We start from the raw sequence: 15,482 nt of genomic DNA on the forward strand, positions 1-15,482 counted from the left end.
CTCCTAAACCGTTCGAGATACGGGAAAATTGCATACGACCTTTTTTGTAGAGGACGACGAGATCTACAATTTCTGTATAACAGTTTTACGCTAGCGTTAATATTTAAAGAGTTATGGACGAAAAACGAAAAAACAGTTTTTTGCAAATTACTCGTTAATTATTGACGCTACCAAGAAAATTTTATACAGAAATTGTAGATCTCGTCGTCCTCTACAAGAAAGGTCTGATGGAATTTTCCCGTAGATTCAACGGTTTGGAAGTTATTGGCAAAAAACGAAAATTTGGAAGAAATTGAAGGGGTACCCCTTGGAAAAATCTCGGGAAAATCGAAAATTTTTTTTTGTTGCTTATTGTTAGCAATGTTCTTCCGACGTCTGATTTCTTTTTAAAAAATGCATTTCTAAAGTGCATAAACTTTTGGTATTGACTGTATAGCCAGTACATCCTTAAATTTGCATGCAATTGTTCGCGTATTATAGAAATGATACGATGTACGTACCTGACTGTTCAAAGAGAGGCAGACGAACATGAAAAAGAATAACACGGCCCAAATTTGGGAGGCTGGCATCTTGGCTAAGGCTTGTGGGTATACCACGAATACCAGGCCCGGTCCTTTAACGGAAATTTTAGATTTTTATCTATAATAAAATTGCAGGAGGATACTTTAATCGATCGTTTTACATCCTTCAATTATTTTATTCTACAGATACAGACCTACCGCGTCTGTTCTGCGATAATTTTATACTACGTTTACTAGATTCTATTACGTACATCAATTATTTTATACTGCAACAATGGCGATTAAAATTGGTGGTGCATAGTAGGTTGAAAGGAGGCTTCAGCTAGATGTTACTCACCATCTGTCAACACGGCTTCCACCGACATGTTCTGCTCGAGAGCGATGTTTCCGATGGTAGCGAACGAGAATATCCCTACCAGTAAACTACTGAACGCATTTATCAACGAGACGGCCACGCTGTCTACCAAGATGGTGTTGTGGAACTTGTTGTAACTCGCGAAACAGATCATCGAGCCGAACGCTATGCCCACGGAATTGAATATCTGTGCGGCCGCGTTTATCCAAACCTGCCCCAACGACGATTCAAATAAGAAGGTTTATTTAAATTGCACGAAAATAGTGTCTCACCTTGGCGTCGCCTAACAATTCCCAACGGGGGTGGAAAAAGAACCTCAATCCCTTCTCCGCGCCCTCCAAAGTGAGGGACCGCGCCAGGAACACGACGATCAACAAAAAGGGAAGCGTGGCAGTCAGGTATCTGACTTGGGCCGATGATTTTATGGACTTCCATACCGAGAAGTAAACCAGAATCCAAGCTGTGATCAAACAGGCGGCCAGTTCCCATCTGAGGGCTCCGGATTCCTCAATCCCTTTGCTGATCTGCAGTACTTTGTTGCTGAATTGAACAATGAGAACAACTATAGAGAAACGATAACTCGGATATGATTAAATTCGTGTTTAAAAGATAATTACTCGAAAAATTCTTCGGATGGCGTTCTCGAAGCGTTGGGCCTGGTTCTGTTTTCGATCCCGCTATAAGTTGGCAGCCAACAGGCTACGGTGTTCCACGAGTTGTTGCAGTCCGACCACGGTTGTCTGGCTCGAAACGCGGCGAAGAAGTAATATATCGCGTAGGCGATAATCACATTGTGGTAAGTCGACATTAGAAAGGAAATCACTACCGATGACAGACCGGCTCCTATGAAGAGAAAAATATTTCGATCGTTTCTATGAAGATCCTATAAGATAAACTTACCCTTGAACAAGGGACAAATTTGCCCGAGAGCACCGATAGGTCCCCTTCTCGTAAATTGACCTATACTGAGTTCCATGTACAGTAACGGTACCCCGCATACCACTAATATCAAGAAGTATGGTATCAAGAAGACACCTGAAACGGATTAATTAAAATGCATGGATTAATCGCAAGGAACTGTTTCAACCGAAACTCTAATAAGACTCTAATTGTATTGGATGAGGCCTGATGCGAGATAAAACACGCGATACAACAATGGGATTCTCCCGGCGTCGTTAAATCAGTAGCCCCGATTGTAATTCTAGTCGCAACGTGGATTTATCAAAGCTTTAAACTGGCATTAAACACTCGTAACGCGGGCGAGAGTGTACGTAAGCGTATGTACGTACACGTGTACGTGTGACGGTACTCGCGGTCATTATTAAATCGTCATTACTATGTACCGTGGGCAGAGTAACAAGGTCGCTGGATGTGGCTGTTCATTCGTAATAAAGGATGATCGCGGCTTAGTTAATTCGGGAACGATCGCCTTCGTTGGCGGCCCAAGACGAATCAGTCAAACGATGCTCGCGAAGGTTTCGCAATTGCATTTCCACAGCGGATAGTTCGGAGTAAATATGAACGCCCTGGATCGCGGTTGCGACACGCATTCATTCGTTAGTATGTCGGTGATAAGAGTTTATGCATCTTCTCACAGTTAATTGGTATTCTCAGCTGTTTTCCAGCAGATTGTTACAAAACTCTGCTCCACTCATTCTTCGTAGAATACTTAATTGTAAATACAAATTCTACTAGCGATTGATAAACTTTTAAATGAAGAGTAAGAAATTTCGGTAAAAATGTTTAAAACTAATCTCTATTTATAGCGAGAGATTTAATGGCATATGGAACAAGGACGGGCCTTCTTCCGGCTCGTAAAGCCGTAACCTGACCGGGTATCTCGTTCCGGGCAATTTTTAAAGTCTGAAAGCAGCGGGGCCTCGTCTCATTTCTGAACGCGCGAGTACTTAGCATGCACTTGGTCCGGATGCGTGGCGTAATCGCGGAACTTGATACATGACCTTCTCTAGTAGGAACGTGTGTACGTGTACTCCACGTACCTATGTACTTACTGGGGCAAAATGATTTCAATGACACCGGTCGAAATAATCGGTCAAGTACCATTCCTGATTAACCGTTCCCGCTATTCGACGACAGACAAAAGCTAGCCGGTGACATGATTTCGTTCGATACGAAGGATCGGTGATGCGGTTTGCATAATTAAGAAAGTGCTCACCACCGCCGCTTTTGTAGCATAGATATGGGAATCTCCAAACGTTCCCTAGGCCGACGGAGTAGCTTATGCAGGCGAGTACAAATTGTACTTTGTTGGCCCAGTGAGGCCGTCTCGGTTGCCTGTAATCTCCTGGATCCTCGGCGTCCGCGTCATCGAAGCTGGTGCACACCGACAGATCGTCTTCCAACGATCTAGAATCGACCAATTAATCATCGGACGCCCTATATACATTCTATATTGAAAAAGTAGAATCGGCACGATTTCTTTTTTAAAATTTATCTTATCAGTCCGAGGATACATTAACGCGCAGAGCGTGAGCGCTATCTGTCAAGGTAGGTGGCAGATGGCAGATGGCAGACGGCTATCCGTCAGGGTGTCCGCGGGGAAACTATGTCAGTCAGCGAGAGTTATGGCAATCGACAGGGCTCGATAATAAATAAATACGATGCACCTGTGCAAATTCTTCTCGGAGCCTGGCCGTCCGGTTTCGCAACGCGAAAACAATGCGTAAATAACGAGTTGCGACGAGTGCAATAACAATTAGTTATTACGTATGCGTATATGCAACTCTGTGCATGCATACTTCATTATTAAATTTCAAATGGAAACGCGAGTTCCATCTTCCATTACGCGATACATACGCGCGCGTCCATTACCGCTTTTGTGTCGGTGGGCAAAAAAGCGTAGACGTGATTTATTTAAAAAATGCATATGAAACCGACGGCAAAGGCGATTAATTTAACAATTTGCGTAACGTCGACGAGTGGCTAATTAGGGGCTAATAAAAATCCCGTGATGAAGTTGTTACGTCTCGTGCGATTCTTAAAATACGCACCGTATATGTACGCGTTATGCAATAAGGATCTTGATTAAAAGGTGCGAAATGATCTGTTCCGGAGGGGATCACGATTTCGCGTACGATAAACTTTGACCGAGAGTAAATCATACGTGAAAGAATTTGTACGTATTTGGCTTACCGTGTCGTCACTGTTAATAGCAGTGTTTGTGGGAAGATTGCGAGTGACAAATCGATCGATTTACGATTTGCAAACCATGCTTATCGCAGTACCAATTACACCTACTTATCTTTGATTCAATTTATCTCCGGTACTCTATTTTTATCAACGTTTCTAGATTGAATTAATATTGAGAGAAGACAACAATATTAATCGTACGATGCGCGACATAATGAAAATTTGCGTATGTGGGGCAACGATTACCGGGTCTTTTAAACCCTGGTGGTAACAAAACGCGGTCTTACGTACGGTACACTCGTTATCCACTTACGTCTCGGGGACAATACGCTCGAATTGCGGTACGTGGATCACGAGACCACGCTTCGCGATGATCAGTTCGGTGGTACGTGCGCTCGGCATCCTTCCAAAAATCAAATTCGATAAACCAGCTGGAACAATTTCACTGCGGGAACCGCGAAATGCACTACGACGCGATTTGTTTGATCGTGTCTAGGTAGGTATCTTTCTAGCGCCTACATATCCGATTGGTAAAAAACCGGCTCAACGAGGCGATACGAGCTGATACGAGATCCTCTTATCACCTACGCGTATTCTTAAAGTCTTGCCGCACGAATGAACCGGAGTGCATCGCGAATTCCAGTTTTGTGGATCTAAACGCGGCTTTGAAAACGATATCTGCTGTTTGATTTGATCGTTAACAGACAGATGCGAATTGGCGCACCTCGATAACGAGTTTATCTAACATCGCTTTAAATACTTTTAAGCCTTTCGAAGATATATCAGAGACGTTATCCGTGCGACGTCGTCGATCGAGTCTCGCTTTCTCCTATAAGTGCTTTTTGTACATATGCGCGCGGGGCGATGATTTATGTTTTCACGCGTAAAGGTAGTAACGTCAAACGATATACAAACATCCGCGCGATGGAGATGACTGTTACGTAATACAGAAACGAGATGCGTCACTTACGGAGGCGGATGGACCATGTTAAGTAATTCCGAGGGCGACGTAGGAACCCGTCTTATCGTAAGCTTCCTCCCATCGGACGATCCCATCCCGATAGACGCCAACGACCTGATCGAGACGGAATCCGGGAACGGACGCACCTGAGTCTGGCCGTTCGCGTCGGAGAACACGATCGAGGCCCACCTAGCAGCCGACGGATGTTGATAGTGGCCGAGATGATGATGATGCTCATCCATGGTCGGGTTGGACTTGACCGATCTGACGCTGGAGCAACGATGCGACGGCCGCGAGGATCGGACGTTCTGCGGAACGTCTCGGACTTCCCTCAGGATGCGACCGTCGGACAGGAGGATCTGCTCGCCGGATTTCGACGGCTGCAGCCGCGAGTGGATGCTTCCTGTGCTGTCGTGCCGCGGTATCCTTTTACCTTTCGATTCGTTTTAATTTTCGATTAACAAAATAAATGACCGTGTCGGTGTGAGTTAGCGAGCGTACCGGCGATGCCGATCTTTCTTGCGTCGCCGCTGCTCAATAGACGGCCTCTTTCTTCCGATTGGGAATCAGAGTCGGCATCCTGATGGATCATCCGTTGCCGCTGCGTTCTGCTCCTCGTGTCAGCATCCACGTCGTCCGAGGTATCCTCCTCCTCGGGCATGGTGCTCATTTTGCGCACGCAGCCGCTGCTGGCCGTTTGCTTGCCGATCACGTTTTGAAGACGAACCGCGCCACCGCCGCCGCCGCCGCCGCCGCCACCGTGAGTCTTATGACCGTTCCCACTGTCGTTGTTAACGCTAACGTTGCCTTCCGTGGCATTCATAATGGCATAGCGATCTGAAACAGAGAGGGAGAGTCTGAGAACGAAGGAGGACAGAGAAAATGACGAAGAGAGGCTCAGGTAAAAAGGAAACAGAAATCGGGCGAAGGAGGAACGGAAAGTAAATGAGCAATCGTGACGGAGAAGAGAGGAAGGAATGTAAAAAGATAAAAAGAAGAACCGGAGTTGGAAAGAGACGCGAGAGAGGAAAAAGAAGAGGTCGTCATGTGGAAAGAGATGGACGGTCAAAAACGAGGTGGATACGAGACAAACGGAAGCAATAGAAAAGTGAGACGGATACAAAGAGAGAAAAAGAGAGAGAGAGAGAGAGAGAGAGAAAGAGAGGAATTCATGGAGAATGCTCGCACGAACTTCCGGCAATTTCTCGCAATCGTAAGGAAACGTGTGGCCGGCTACGTTAGCAAATACTCGCTTCATTTAGCAGAGATTCGATTCGATTTTATTTTTAGTTGCAAGTTTTTCGTCTATAAATACCTGTGCGTGAAAAATGTTGACTCGACGTTAAACGAGACTGCCAATCGTTCAAATGAATTTGGACTTTTTATTTAATCGACGTAGCTATTTGCCTTGATAATTCTTGCTGTCTTCTGATGTTCAGACGCGAATCCACGATGCTTTTATATACTAACTTTTAATGACATATTTACTTAGGAATTTTTTAATAAATTATCAATTACTGCTTGTTTACGATAATTGGAGAATTTATCGCGGTACATAAACGTTTTTAACTACTATAGCGGGGTAATTAAAATTGTCATTACACATTGGTTTGCTCATACGCTGGCTCTATCAGGTTTTACGTTATTTCGTTAAAGTGTTATTGGCTGTTTCATGAACTTGAACTTTACCAATCTACACGCGTGCTCATCACGAAGCATCGAACGTAAAAAATATCGAATAATCACGGTCGTAAAAGCAAAAGATATCTATTGGTTTTTGTTATAAAAAAGTAACGTTCGCGATATTTGCGGGTCTTTTCATCGATATCTATCCGTTTCTCTGATTTAATACAAAGCCCGTCTGCACCGGAGAGAATACAAAAAATGTATTTGTAGGAAGGAGAGAATAACGTGTTATCGAACAGAGTTACGCACCTGTCAGATCGGTGAGGGATTCGGCCGGGTCGATCGCATTCCTCCGACTCCACAGTTTCTCATCGACGCACGCCCGTTCATATCGGCTCGCTGGAACTCGCTGATAACTGCCCACGTGGAACTGTCACGTCCCGTACTAACAATTGTTAAAAGCACAGAGAATGAAGAGAAACAAAAAAGAACTACCGGTGAGGAAGAATCGCGAGGATTGGAGCACGCTAATTCGCCATACGAGAGACACCGTAGATCTAATTCTCGGAGAACAATTAAGATCTCTCTACATTTTCCACGAAATTATGTCCGATGGAGTTCAGTCGATCATGACATCTTGTGCAATTCCAGAAAAAATGATACTGAGCAGCACCCACTAATCGTACTGTGGACAGTGACACAAACTCGCGACGTCGTTCTCTGTCAGCGAAATGCGTCACCAGCCTCGGTACGCTCACTATCGCTCGCTACCATAATCGTATACGCACTCCTGCTTTACATTTGACTCATCGACTATCTTTTTATATTCGTATCACCGAGAAAATCGTTCGACGCACTCCGTCCTTGTCTTTTAATAAATTTTAAGAAACCGCAACGTACGGTTCTCTGTTTATTTGTTAAAAACTGGCGAGATCGCGAAGAATTGTTAATAAACAGTGCCTTCTCGTGGACATCGCGCTTACTACTGATTAAACGATCCAAACGATTCCCACCTCGGAGTTTCTTGGGACTTCGGATCCGACCTGGCGCTTGTTAACGCTCGGAATTGCTCGTGCGGTTTCGGATCCAGTCGATCCCCCTACTACCGTCGGGATCCATAGATCCCCGGTGAGGTGGACCGATCAGCATCGATCTTTATCTTTAGTTGGCGCGATCTTCCGAGGCTCGACGTTTTTTAAGGAAAATCGTTTTCCGACAACGTAACCGAAGTGAGATTATCGATGGTAGTTGTTTGATAACTTGATAACTTTTTAGAGGAATCGTTGCTACGATTTTAGTATTCGGGCAAATTCTCGTAATCTTAAAACATTTAATCAAATACATACGCGTAGAGGTGGTAAAAGAAGAAGATTATCTTCTGAGAAATAAAAACTAATAATATTATATAAAGAAACAAAAAGGATAGAAATAATATCGATTATTATTTTAGATACTAGAACTTTTATTATCTGGTTGCAAGGTATCAATCACAGAGCTTACAGCCGCTGCCTGAGTGCAGACAACCCAATCTACTGCGGAGTCGGGCCATGCATCAGTGGGACGAGCGGAGTCGAAGTCAGACCAATCTCAATGCTAGCAATCTCATGTAAATTGAGTATAAGTATGGAGAATTGATATTAAAAGTCAAATCAGTCGATTTAATTCATCAGTAACAAGATCTCATCCCATAAATGTATATATAAATTCAACGTTATCTAATTATAAGTTTAGAGAGGTTGCATAAGAATTTTAGTCGAGCTTATACCTATTCGCGTTTCACAACGTTCTAACAGCAAAGTTGAGAAGAGTTGCACTGCAACTTAGAAAGTAAGATGTTATTAACCTCGTGTTTAAGTTATTGAATTAGATAGGTACATTTACATCCTTTTAAATCAACGATTATTCCCGAACAGATAGGAAAATTACATAATAATAATTATCGTCACTGCCGCGTGATATAAATTTAACATTGTTGAAAGATCCTTCTGCAAATAATGCGACTGGTTAATTTGCAATGAGGACGAATCGAGGATCGCTGCGACTGTGTTAAGCAAATCAGTCAGACGAAACCCACGCGTAGTAAAAGGATTATTAAAACAGAATTCGACGCCAGAAGTACATTGTAAATATTGAATGACAGAAATTGTGTATACGTAATCCTCGCTTTTTCCTGCGAGAAGGGACAGCTTCCTTTCCCTTCACGTCTTGGTCAAACCTCGTCTAACAGCGTAGATTAGATAGATGTAAGTGTCTGTACGTGAGCGTTAGGTTCATCGTGTCAAGGACTTCGATTACGTACAGTTCAATTCCCACGGAATTGCGAGTGCAATTACTGTTCGACGGTGTTCGATCTGTCGCTCGGACAGGTGACCGTTTTTGTTCCCCTGCGTAAATCGGGGCAAAAATATAGGCAGAGTTCGAAAAACCAGGCGAAGGGTTGAAAATTATTCCGAAGGCAGAGACAGTGGAAGCTACCGGTCCCGAAATATTGTAAACTTTCTCGGGTTGGGTTATGTAAAGGCACTCGGACTGGGCCCCGCGCGACGGTATAAAGGTCGCCGGTGCCCCCAACGATTCAAGAGTTGCTCGGGAACTTCACGCAAGAGACGATCCAGGGATCTACATGTCGATCTTCCTCATCTTCGTCTGATACCCACTGACGCAGCCTCGTGTCTCATTCTTCTGTTTTCTTCTGCCAACTTTCTCGACGACCACGTGTTACTCGAACGTTTCGACAATATGCGTTACCTGGTAAGTCGTCCTCCTTCTTTTTATCCTCATCTTCTTCGAAATTGCGTCACAGTCGGTTACCAGTCGATTTTCACTTTCATTCATCTATTCGACTTGCTCGTTTCGTCATTTCACGGTGCTGCATCGTTCTGCAATATTTTAGTATCATCTTCGATCGAGATTTATTACGACAGCAAAATTTTTTAAAATGTTCGTTGTGTATTTTCATTTTTATTATTTCATTGCTGCACAGCTAATTCTAGAAAGTACTTGAATTGTTCTATTACATAATGACTTTTTAATGGTACCTGCCGTTTCTTAATTAAGTGGTAGAACAGAATTATTACTAAAAGAACAAATTGTCAAAGACCATCGAAAGCGCGACGAAGTTGTTTGTTTGTATAAATGTTCGACGACGAGAGAGTCAAGCGATCGACTCTTTTACCGTTCGCTGCCATTATAATGATCGTGGCGACCCAACTACCTACACATTCGTCTTGCTCTGACCTTTCACGGGGAAAGGTGGATTTACGGCCATAAGCCTGGTGATTTATCGACTTTTACAGTCAGGGCCAGAACAGTCGTTTGATGCAAGAGTCGCGTATAATATTTAGTCCAATTTGTATACAACGATAAGCCATAAATTACGCATGCTGGATCTCGTTCGGCGTGAGTCGTTTAATTAAAATGCAGATTCTTCTTAATCCTGAATCTCGTATTTTTTTCGAACTCGCAGGTACTCCTCGCAGTGGTAGCGATCGCTAATTGTCAGGAATACTTTCGCCAGCCGGAGAAGATCGTGAGCGAGGCTCGAAATTTGGGCGATAACCGCGGCCATTACTCGTTCACGTATGAAACGGAGGGTGGAATAGTTCAACGGGAAACCGGAAGTAGAAAGTACGCCGGCACTCCGTCGGAGACTCAATTGATTCAAGGTTCCGTTCAGTACAACGCTCCGGACGGCACTCCGATCGCCATTAGTTGGACGGCGGACGAGTTCGGAGCTCAAGTGGCCGGCACTCACATACCCACGCCACCGCCGATCCCGCCGGCGATCCAGAGGGCCCTGGACTGGATCGCCAAGCAACCCTCCACCCCCGAACCCGAGGAAGAGAAGAGAGACGAACTGCCGAGGCAACAGAACGCGATCCCAGCCGCCAGCACCCACAGACAACTGAAGCCAAGACAGAGGAACTGATACTCCAATCTCGAATCCGTTTTTTACAAGAACGTTCATCCTTGCGCCAGATTTACTAAACACGATGCAATTTAACGCCGATCGATCGAACAAGATGTATCTAATTGAAATTTTGTGATATTTGTTTAAGACAATTTTTCTTAATTATGTAATTATTATTAAATTTATCGAACATCGTAATAATGATCTATCGAAATATCGGAAAACCGTCCTATCAATTCTGTCTGGCATAAGGATTAAAGTAAAGGTCTTAGTAGTTTGTAACGTACTTAGTTTGAGTTCTTAACAATTTATACTCTAGTTTTTTCTACACTTGGATCGTTAAACAAAGTAAATGAAAATTAAGCGATTAGTAAAGAATAAAACGATCTCACGAATAAAAATAGTGTACGTACCTTTATTAAAATTGTTCCCCTCGATTCCTTGTTTGTTCCTCTCACACTTTCACACAAAAAGTACATCATACTTAACGAACAAGCGGCCAGAATTAATATGGACCAGGATTATCAGTTGACAAAATCATATTTGATGAGTTCATCGTTGCATTGTGTACGTGGGTAAAAATTGTATTAAGGTAAAGTAGAGAAAAATGCATCTGGTTTTTAAATTTATAAAAGTTTCATTTTATTGGAATATATTTATGTACATGATAGATAAATCTTTTAATCAATGGTTTGCTCGTTCAGTATATAACTAGCTTATTTTCGTCACTGCCTGCCAATGTTATTCTCCTCCGGATGCTGGGCGATGTACTCCAAAGCCTTCAGAATCTGTGGCGGTATGGGTGGAATATGGCTTCCCTGCGGTTGAAAGCCATTCTCGTTCGCCACGTAGGTCACCTGTACGAGCTCTCCGTTGGGCGCCGTGTAGCTGTAACTACCTTGGGCCTCGTTGGCCTCCGCTTGAGTCCCGGCGTACTTCAAGTATCCGATTTCTTGCGCCTGTATTCCGTTGGCCGTTTCATAACTGAAACTGTAACTTCCATCCGGGTTGGGACCTTCAGCGCTTTGTCTGAGAATGGGAATAGGGGTGGTCGGTATAGGACCTGCCGCTATGGGGGCGTAGATGCCCGGAGGCAGGGCGAGGCTGCACGACAGCAGGCCAGATAGAATTATGATTGTCTGCAATCGAAACACTGATTTAGCTAATGTAACATTAGGAGAATTGCGACGGGTTTCCAGTTTTCCAGAATTAAAATCATGGTTAGAAAAGCTGCGGTACGTGTGAATGTCTTTGGCGTACCATACATGGTCGTCGAACGTCCGGGCCATTTAGATAACATTACATAACCGATGCATCGTACAATTACGTAAAACTCTCGTTCTTCGCACTCCCAAAAGATAAGAACTCACCGATCGGATCATTTCGATATGGCTTAGTCCAATTAAATTTCTTCCTCGTCCCTCGTTATCGAGATCTTGAATCTGGATCAAGTGGAACAGGTAGAATTCCGGTTCCTCTTCGACAAGTGTCTCACCGCGAACTGGCTGGTTAGCCTGTGTCCAGGATCCCTTTATATATCCATCAGCAGATTCGGGTATTTCTGGTCCTCCGCCTCATTTTAAATCCCCCACCACCCCTCCTGTACTCCCTTTTACTTTGGGCGTTGAACAGGACACCGAATTTTTGCGGATGATCCAGACAAACTGGATGGATCGTCTCCGTTTTGTCAACGTCTCTCCTTGTTGGAACATGCTTTCACACTTTTCCTTTAAAATATACGATCGAACGTTAACCCCTTCCTTCGTGGTCCTCTTTCGCAAATAGAATAATCGACCCCTGTGTTAATTCAAAAAATCCTTCGATGATATTTTTATTCTATTAATAAATTGCGTTTCAATTATTTTATTTGTAACAAATGGAAATCTATCGAAGGAACAAAACAGAATGGACTGAAAGCGGGAAAGGATAAAAGAGAATCGAGAGCGGCCAGAGGCGTTTTAATTACCGTTCGCCATAAATAATTGTTCACGCGACGCGACGGCGGGATTATTTATTAATAACCGTGTACCCGCGTCCCGACGCACGTAACCCGTTTTTAATAATAATTTTGTAATTTGCCCCGTACATCTCGCCCCCGTCTTCTTTATTCATTCCGCTCTCTTTTCCCTGTTCCACTCTTATTAAACGCGTGTAACAAGTGAAATTACTTTCACCGTTCCTCGATATTGATACATGGTAATTAACAACCAATAACGCGTGATAAAATAATCGACCTGATGAACTTATGTTAATTTCCGATTGCGTATCCCGATTGCAAATATAATAATTGCAATGACGTTCGTAGACCCGGTGATTACTAAATTCCGACGAGTCTGCCGGTGATGAAACTAACCATGTCAGCGAGTCATTAGCCTTGCTTGTTAACCTTGGAACAGATAGTTAATCTTATACTTAATTATCTAATTACATTTACATAAGTCGCGACAAGCTTTTTACTAAATTACGACTGTAATAAATTCTCATTAAGTCTCGATGGATAATACTTTGTTACGAAAATAACTCTTTGCCCAGCGAATACACGGTAGATTAAATACCGATGTTGTCTGATATCGTTGCCGCTTTAATAGATAGAAATTAGCTGGACGATGGAATTAAAAGAATAGCTGGTAAGCGACAGTACTTTAATTGTTACTCGAGTAATAATGGAGGTGATAAAGCTTATCTCTTCTCACGGTTCGGGGACGATATTCATTTAAATTGTCCAGTTTTCGTGTCCGCGTCCGAGCCAGCGTTAAGAGAAATTACGCCACGTATTGTATAATCCGAGGCCCGCAGAGATTATGCTCGTAGATTACGCACGCCGCGTATCTCTCTTCAAGTTCGCGATGATTCAGGACGATTCCGTGGGAAGATGAGCGGGTTCGAAGGTTGGAAAGTGGCACACAACCTTCTTTTTCGTCGCCGCGTTAAAAAAGGGACAGGTCAAATTTTATGGTCGAGAGAAGATCAGAAGAGTGCCGGTATTCCCCGGATAGAAAGTTTCCTCGAATAGATCGTAGACTCTCATCAATTTCAAAGAAAGAGAGAACGCTCGGTTTGTTTCAAGATATAGATTATTATATTTTATTGTTCGCGTCGCTTTACATGATTTTATATAAGCTGCCGTGTTTTCCTTTTTATGTTTAAAATTTCCCATAAACGATGGAGATTAAATTTATGATCGACAACTGTCGCGAGTTTCGCAGCTCGCCCAGTTTCGAAATTGCAAATCCTTAAAGATTGAACGCTCTTGAAATACACGTATCTACGTATACGCGTCGGAATACTTGCAAGTCGTACGCGGCTTGCAAGTTTCGTTACATAACGTTACGCAACGCGTGCCTGTCCTTTGAGAAAAAGGGAGAATAATTAAGAGAATCCTGCACCTGCACGATGATCATCCTTTACACCGCATGATTGCTTAATTGAAAGGCGGGTAAACGGAGGCGAGAAGACCATAGAGATTTATTACAATGTACAATGCATCAATACCATTTAGACGAGAGCAAGGACGACAGAAGAAAAATAGGATCGTCCGAAAATTGTATTGTTCGAACACTGCCTTTACGGGAACGACACTTATAAATGGGACGAGAACGGGCCCGTAATTGGTAAGTCCCGGGGAAAGGTCATCGGGGCTAACCCAAATGCATTTTTACTTTCACGACAAGGTGGATCCCTTTAGCTGGTTCAAACGAAAGTTACGCGCGTAGCGAACGGAGACGAGTTATGATAATTTATCACCATCCACCGTCCTCTTCCTCTCGTTCGAGCGCAGACGAGACCACCGCCTTCAACTTAAAACGCGTCGCGTTCGCATAAGTTTATGTATAAACTTATGGCAATGAGAAATCGTCCGTGCCTCTTATCACTTTTGAGAACAGCGGTGATATAACCGGTGCGCGCCAGCAGCACCGGTGAATCGCTCTTACCGCTCTCTTTCCCTCTCGATTATACAATATAAATTTGGGTGGGCGTGCGAGATGCAACGCGGAACTGGATCAAAAGGTATCTTCGTTCCCTCCTTTTTCCTTAGGAGAAAAGTAGGACGAGTAGTGATGAGGCAAGCTTTCATCGGGCGTTTCCTTTTAAAAGATACAAATTGGAAACCGAGATTCGATGACGGTACGTGCAAGTATGTAAGTATGCATCACCGATCAGTTTCTGAAATACTCGATGAGAAAGTCGACCACCGATATTTCGATCTCCTACAAATAGAAATGTTCCGACCGACGAAAGTGTATTGGAAGACTCGTTATTCGATTAGTCGTACAGATCGCCGAGAAGGTTTCGCAGCGAGCTTTTTAACGAACTTCTTTCTGTTCGGTCTCCCTTATTTCTTATAAATAGATCTTCCTCGTGCAAAGAGATTCTTGCTTTATACAGAAGTTTCATCTTCATCGTCACTGAGAGGAAGCGCTCCCGGCATAAAAACTTTTTAACGAAGAATAAAATATTTATTAACTCGGAGATTTTCAACTAACAATAAATTAGCGATAAGGGCCTGGACAATTTAATTTGCAACCGGGCGAGGGCCAATTAAAAACTTGATTCTGATTGGATTTACCAAGTTGGGGAAGGAAAGTTGCGGCATCAGATTTTCGAGACTGCGTTAAATTAAAATTAACTGCGGATGAATTTTTAATTTTGCGAATTAATAAACAATACGTGATGTCGCGGTTGCTGCGTTACCGACGGCAAAAGAAGAATCGGTGAACGGATCATTCCGAGAAACATGCAGATGACTCGAATTGTTAATTCCCGTTCGCTTCAAACAGCTCGCTAATCTTTTACTTTTTTTTTCTATTGTCCCTCAGAAGGATCTTTTTTATTTAGCGGACGTCCTTCTTTAGGGTTGTATGAGCCGTAAGATCTCTGCCAGAGGTCTAAGATATCTAATTAAAAGCTATGTTCAATATTTGAAGCAATGAACTTTTAGAAAAACTGATAATTACAGAG

At 43.2% G+C, this 15,482-nt stretch overlaps 3 protein-coding genes across 6 annotated transcripts in view; 1 reads left to right on the forward strand and 2 right to left on the reverse strand.

Annotated features, from left to right (window-relative positions):
- The window catches only part of ine (solute carrier family 6 member inebriated), a 10,424-nt gene extending 2,841 nt beyond the window's left edge, over positions 1–7,583 (reverse strand). Inside the window, exons 1-9 of the mRNA XM_018037404.2 lie at positions 6,923–7,583; positions 5,489–5,824; positions 4,997–5,420; positions 3,053–3,243; positions 1,777–1,911; positions 1,494–1,719; positions 1,149–1,416; positions 859–1,087; positions 501–613 (exon numbers count right to left, since the gene is read on the reverse strand). Coding sequence (XP_017892893.1) covers positions 501–613; positions 859–1,087; positions 1,149–1,416; positions 1,494–1,719; positions 1,777–1,911; positions 3,053–3,243; positions 4,997–5,420; positions 5,489–5,810 — 1,908 coding nt within the window. The 5' untranslated portion in view covers positions 5,811–5,824; positions 6,923–7,583. The remainder of the gene's footprint in view (positions 1–500; positions 614–858; positions 1,088–1,148; positions 1,417–1,493; positions 1,720–1,776; positions 1,912–3,052; positions 3,244–4,996; positions 5,421–5,488; positions 5,825–6,922) is intronic.
- Positions 7,584–7,707: 124 nt separating this feature from the next.
- CPR17 (cuticular protein 17) lies at positions 7,708–10,948 on the forward strand. Of its 4 annotated transcripts, none has more exons than XM_026810661.1 (3): positions 7,708–7,967; positions 8,064–9,364; positions 10,080–10,948. In XM_026810661.1, exons 2-3 carry the CDS (start codon positions 9,353–9,355, stop codon positions 10,539–10,541), a joined length of 474 nt encoding a protein of 157 aa, XP_026666462.1. In that variant the 5' UTR covers positions 7,708–7,967; positions 8,064–9,352; the 3' UTR covers positions 10,542–10,948. The 4 variants fall into 4 exon arrangements, with proteins under 4 accessions (XP_026666462.1, XP_026666463.1, XP_017892894.1 ...); XM_026810662.1 differs by having other exon boundaries at positions 7,708–7,857; XM_018037405.2 differs by having other exon boundaries at positions 7,708–7,857; positions 8,094–9,364.
- Positions 10,949–11,224: 276 nt separating this feature from the next.
- On the reverse strand, positions 11,225–12,013 carry CPR18 (cuticular protein 18). Its single transcript, XM_018037342.2, has 2 exons — positions 11,894–12,013; positions 11,225–11,662 (listed from the first exon to the last, which is right to left on the reverse strand). The coding sequence occupies exons 1-2, from the start codon at positions 11,903–11,905 to the stop codon at positions 11,249–11,251; spliced, it is 426 nt and encodes a 141-aa protein (XP_017892831.1). The 5' UTR covers positions 11,906–12,013; the 3' UTR covers positions 11,225–11,248.
- Between the last annotated feature and the right edge of the window lie 3,469 nt (positions 12,014–15,482).

This window comes from Ceratina calcarata, unplaced genomic scaffold (genome assembly GCF_001652005.2).
Source record: "Ceratina calcarata isolate Rehan_Ccalc_2016 unplaced genomic scaffold, ASM165200v1 scaffold165.2, whole genome shotgun sequence".
NCBI classification, from domain to species: domain Eukaryota; kingdom Metazoa; phylum Arthropoda; class Insecta; order Hymenoptera; family Apidae; genus Ceratina; species Ceratina calcarata.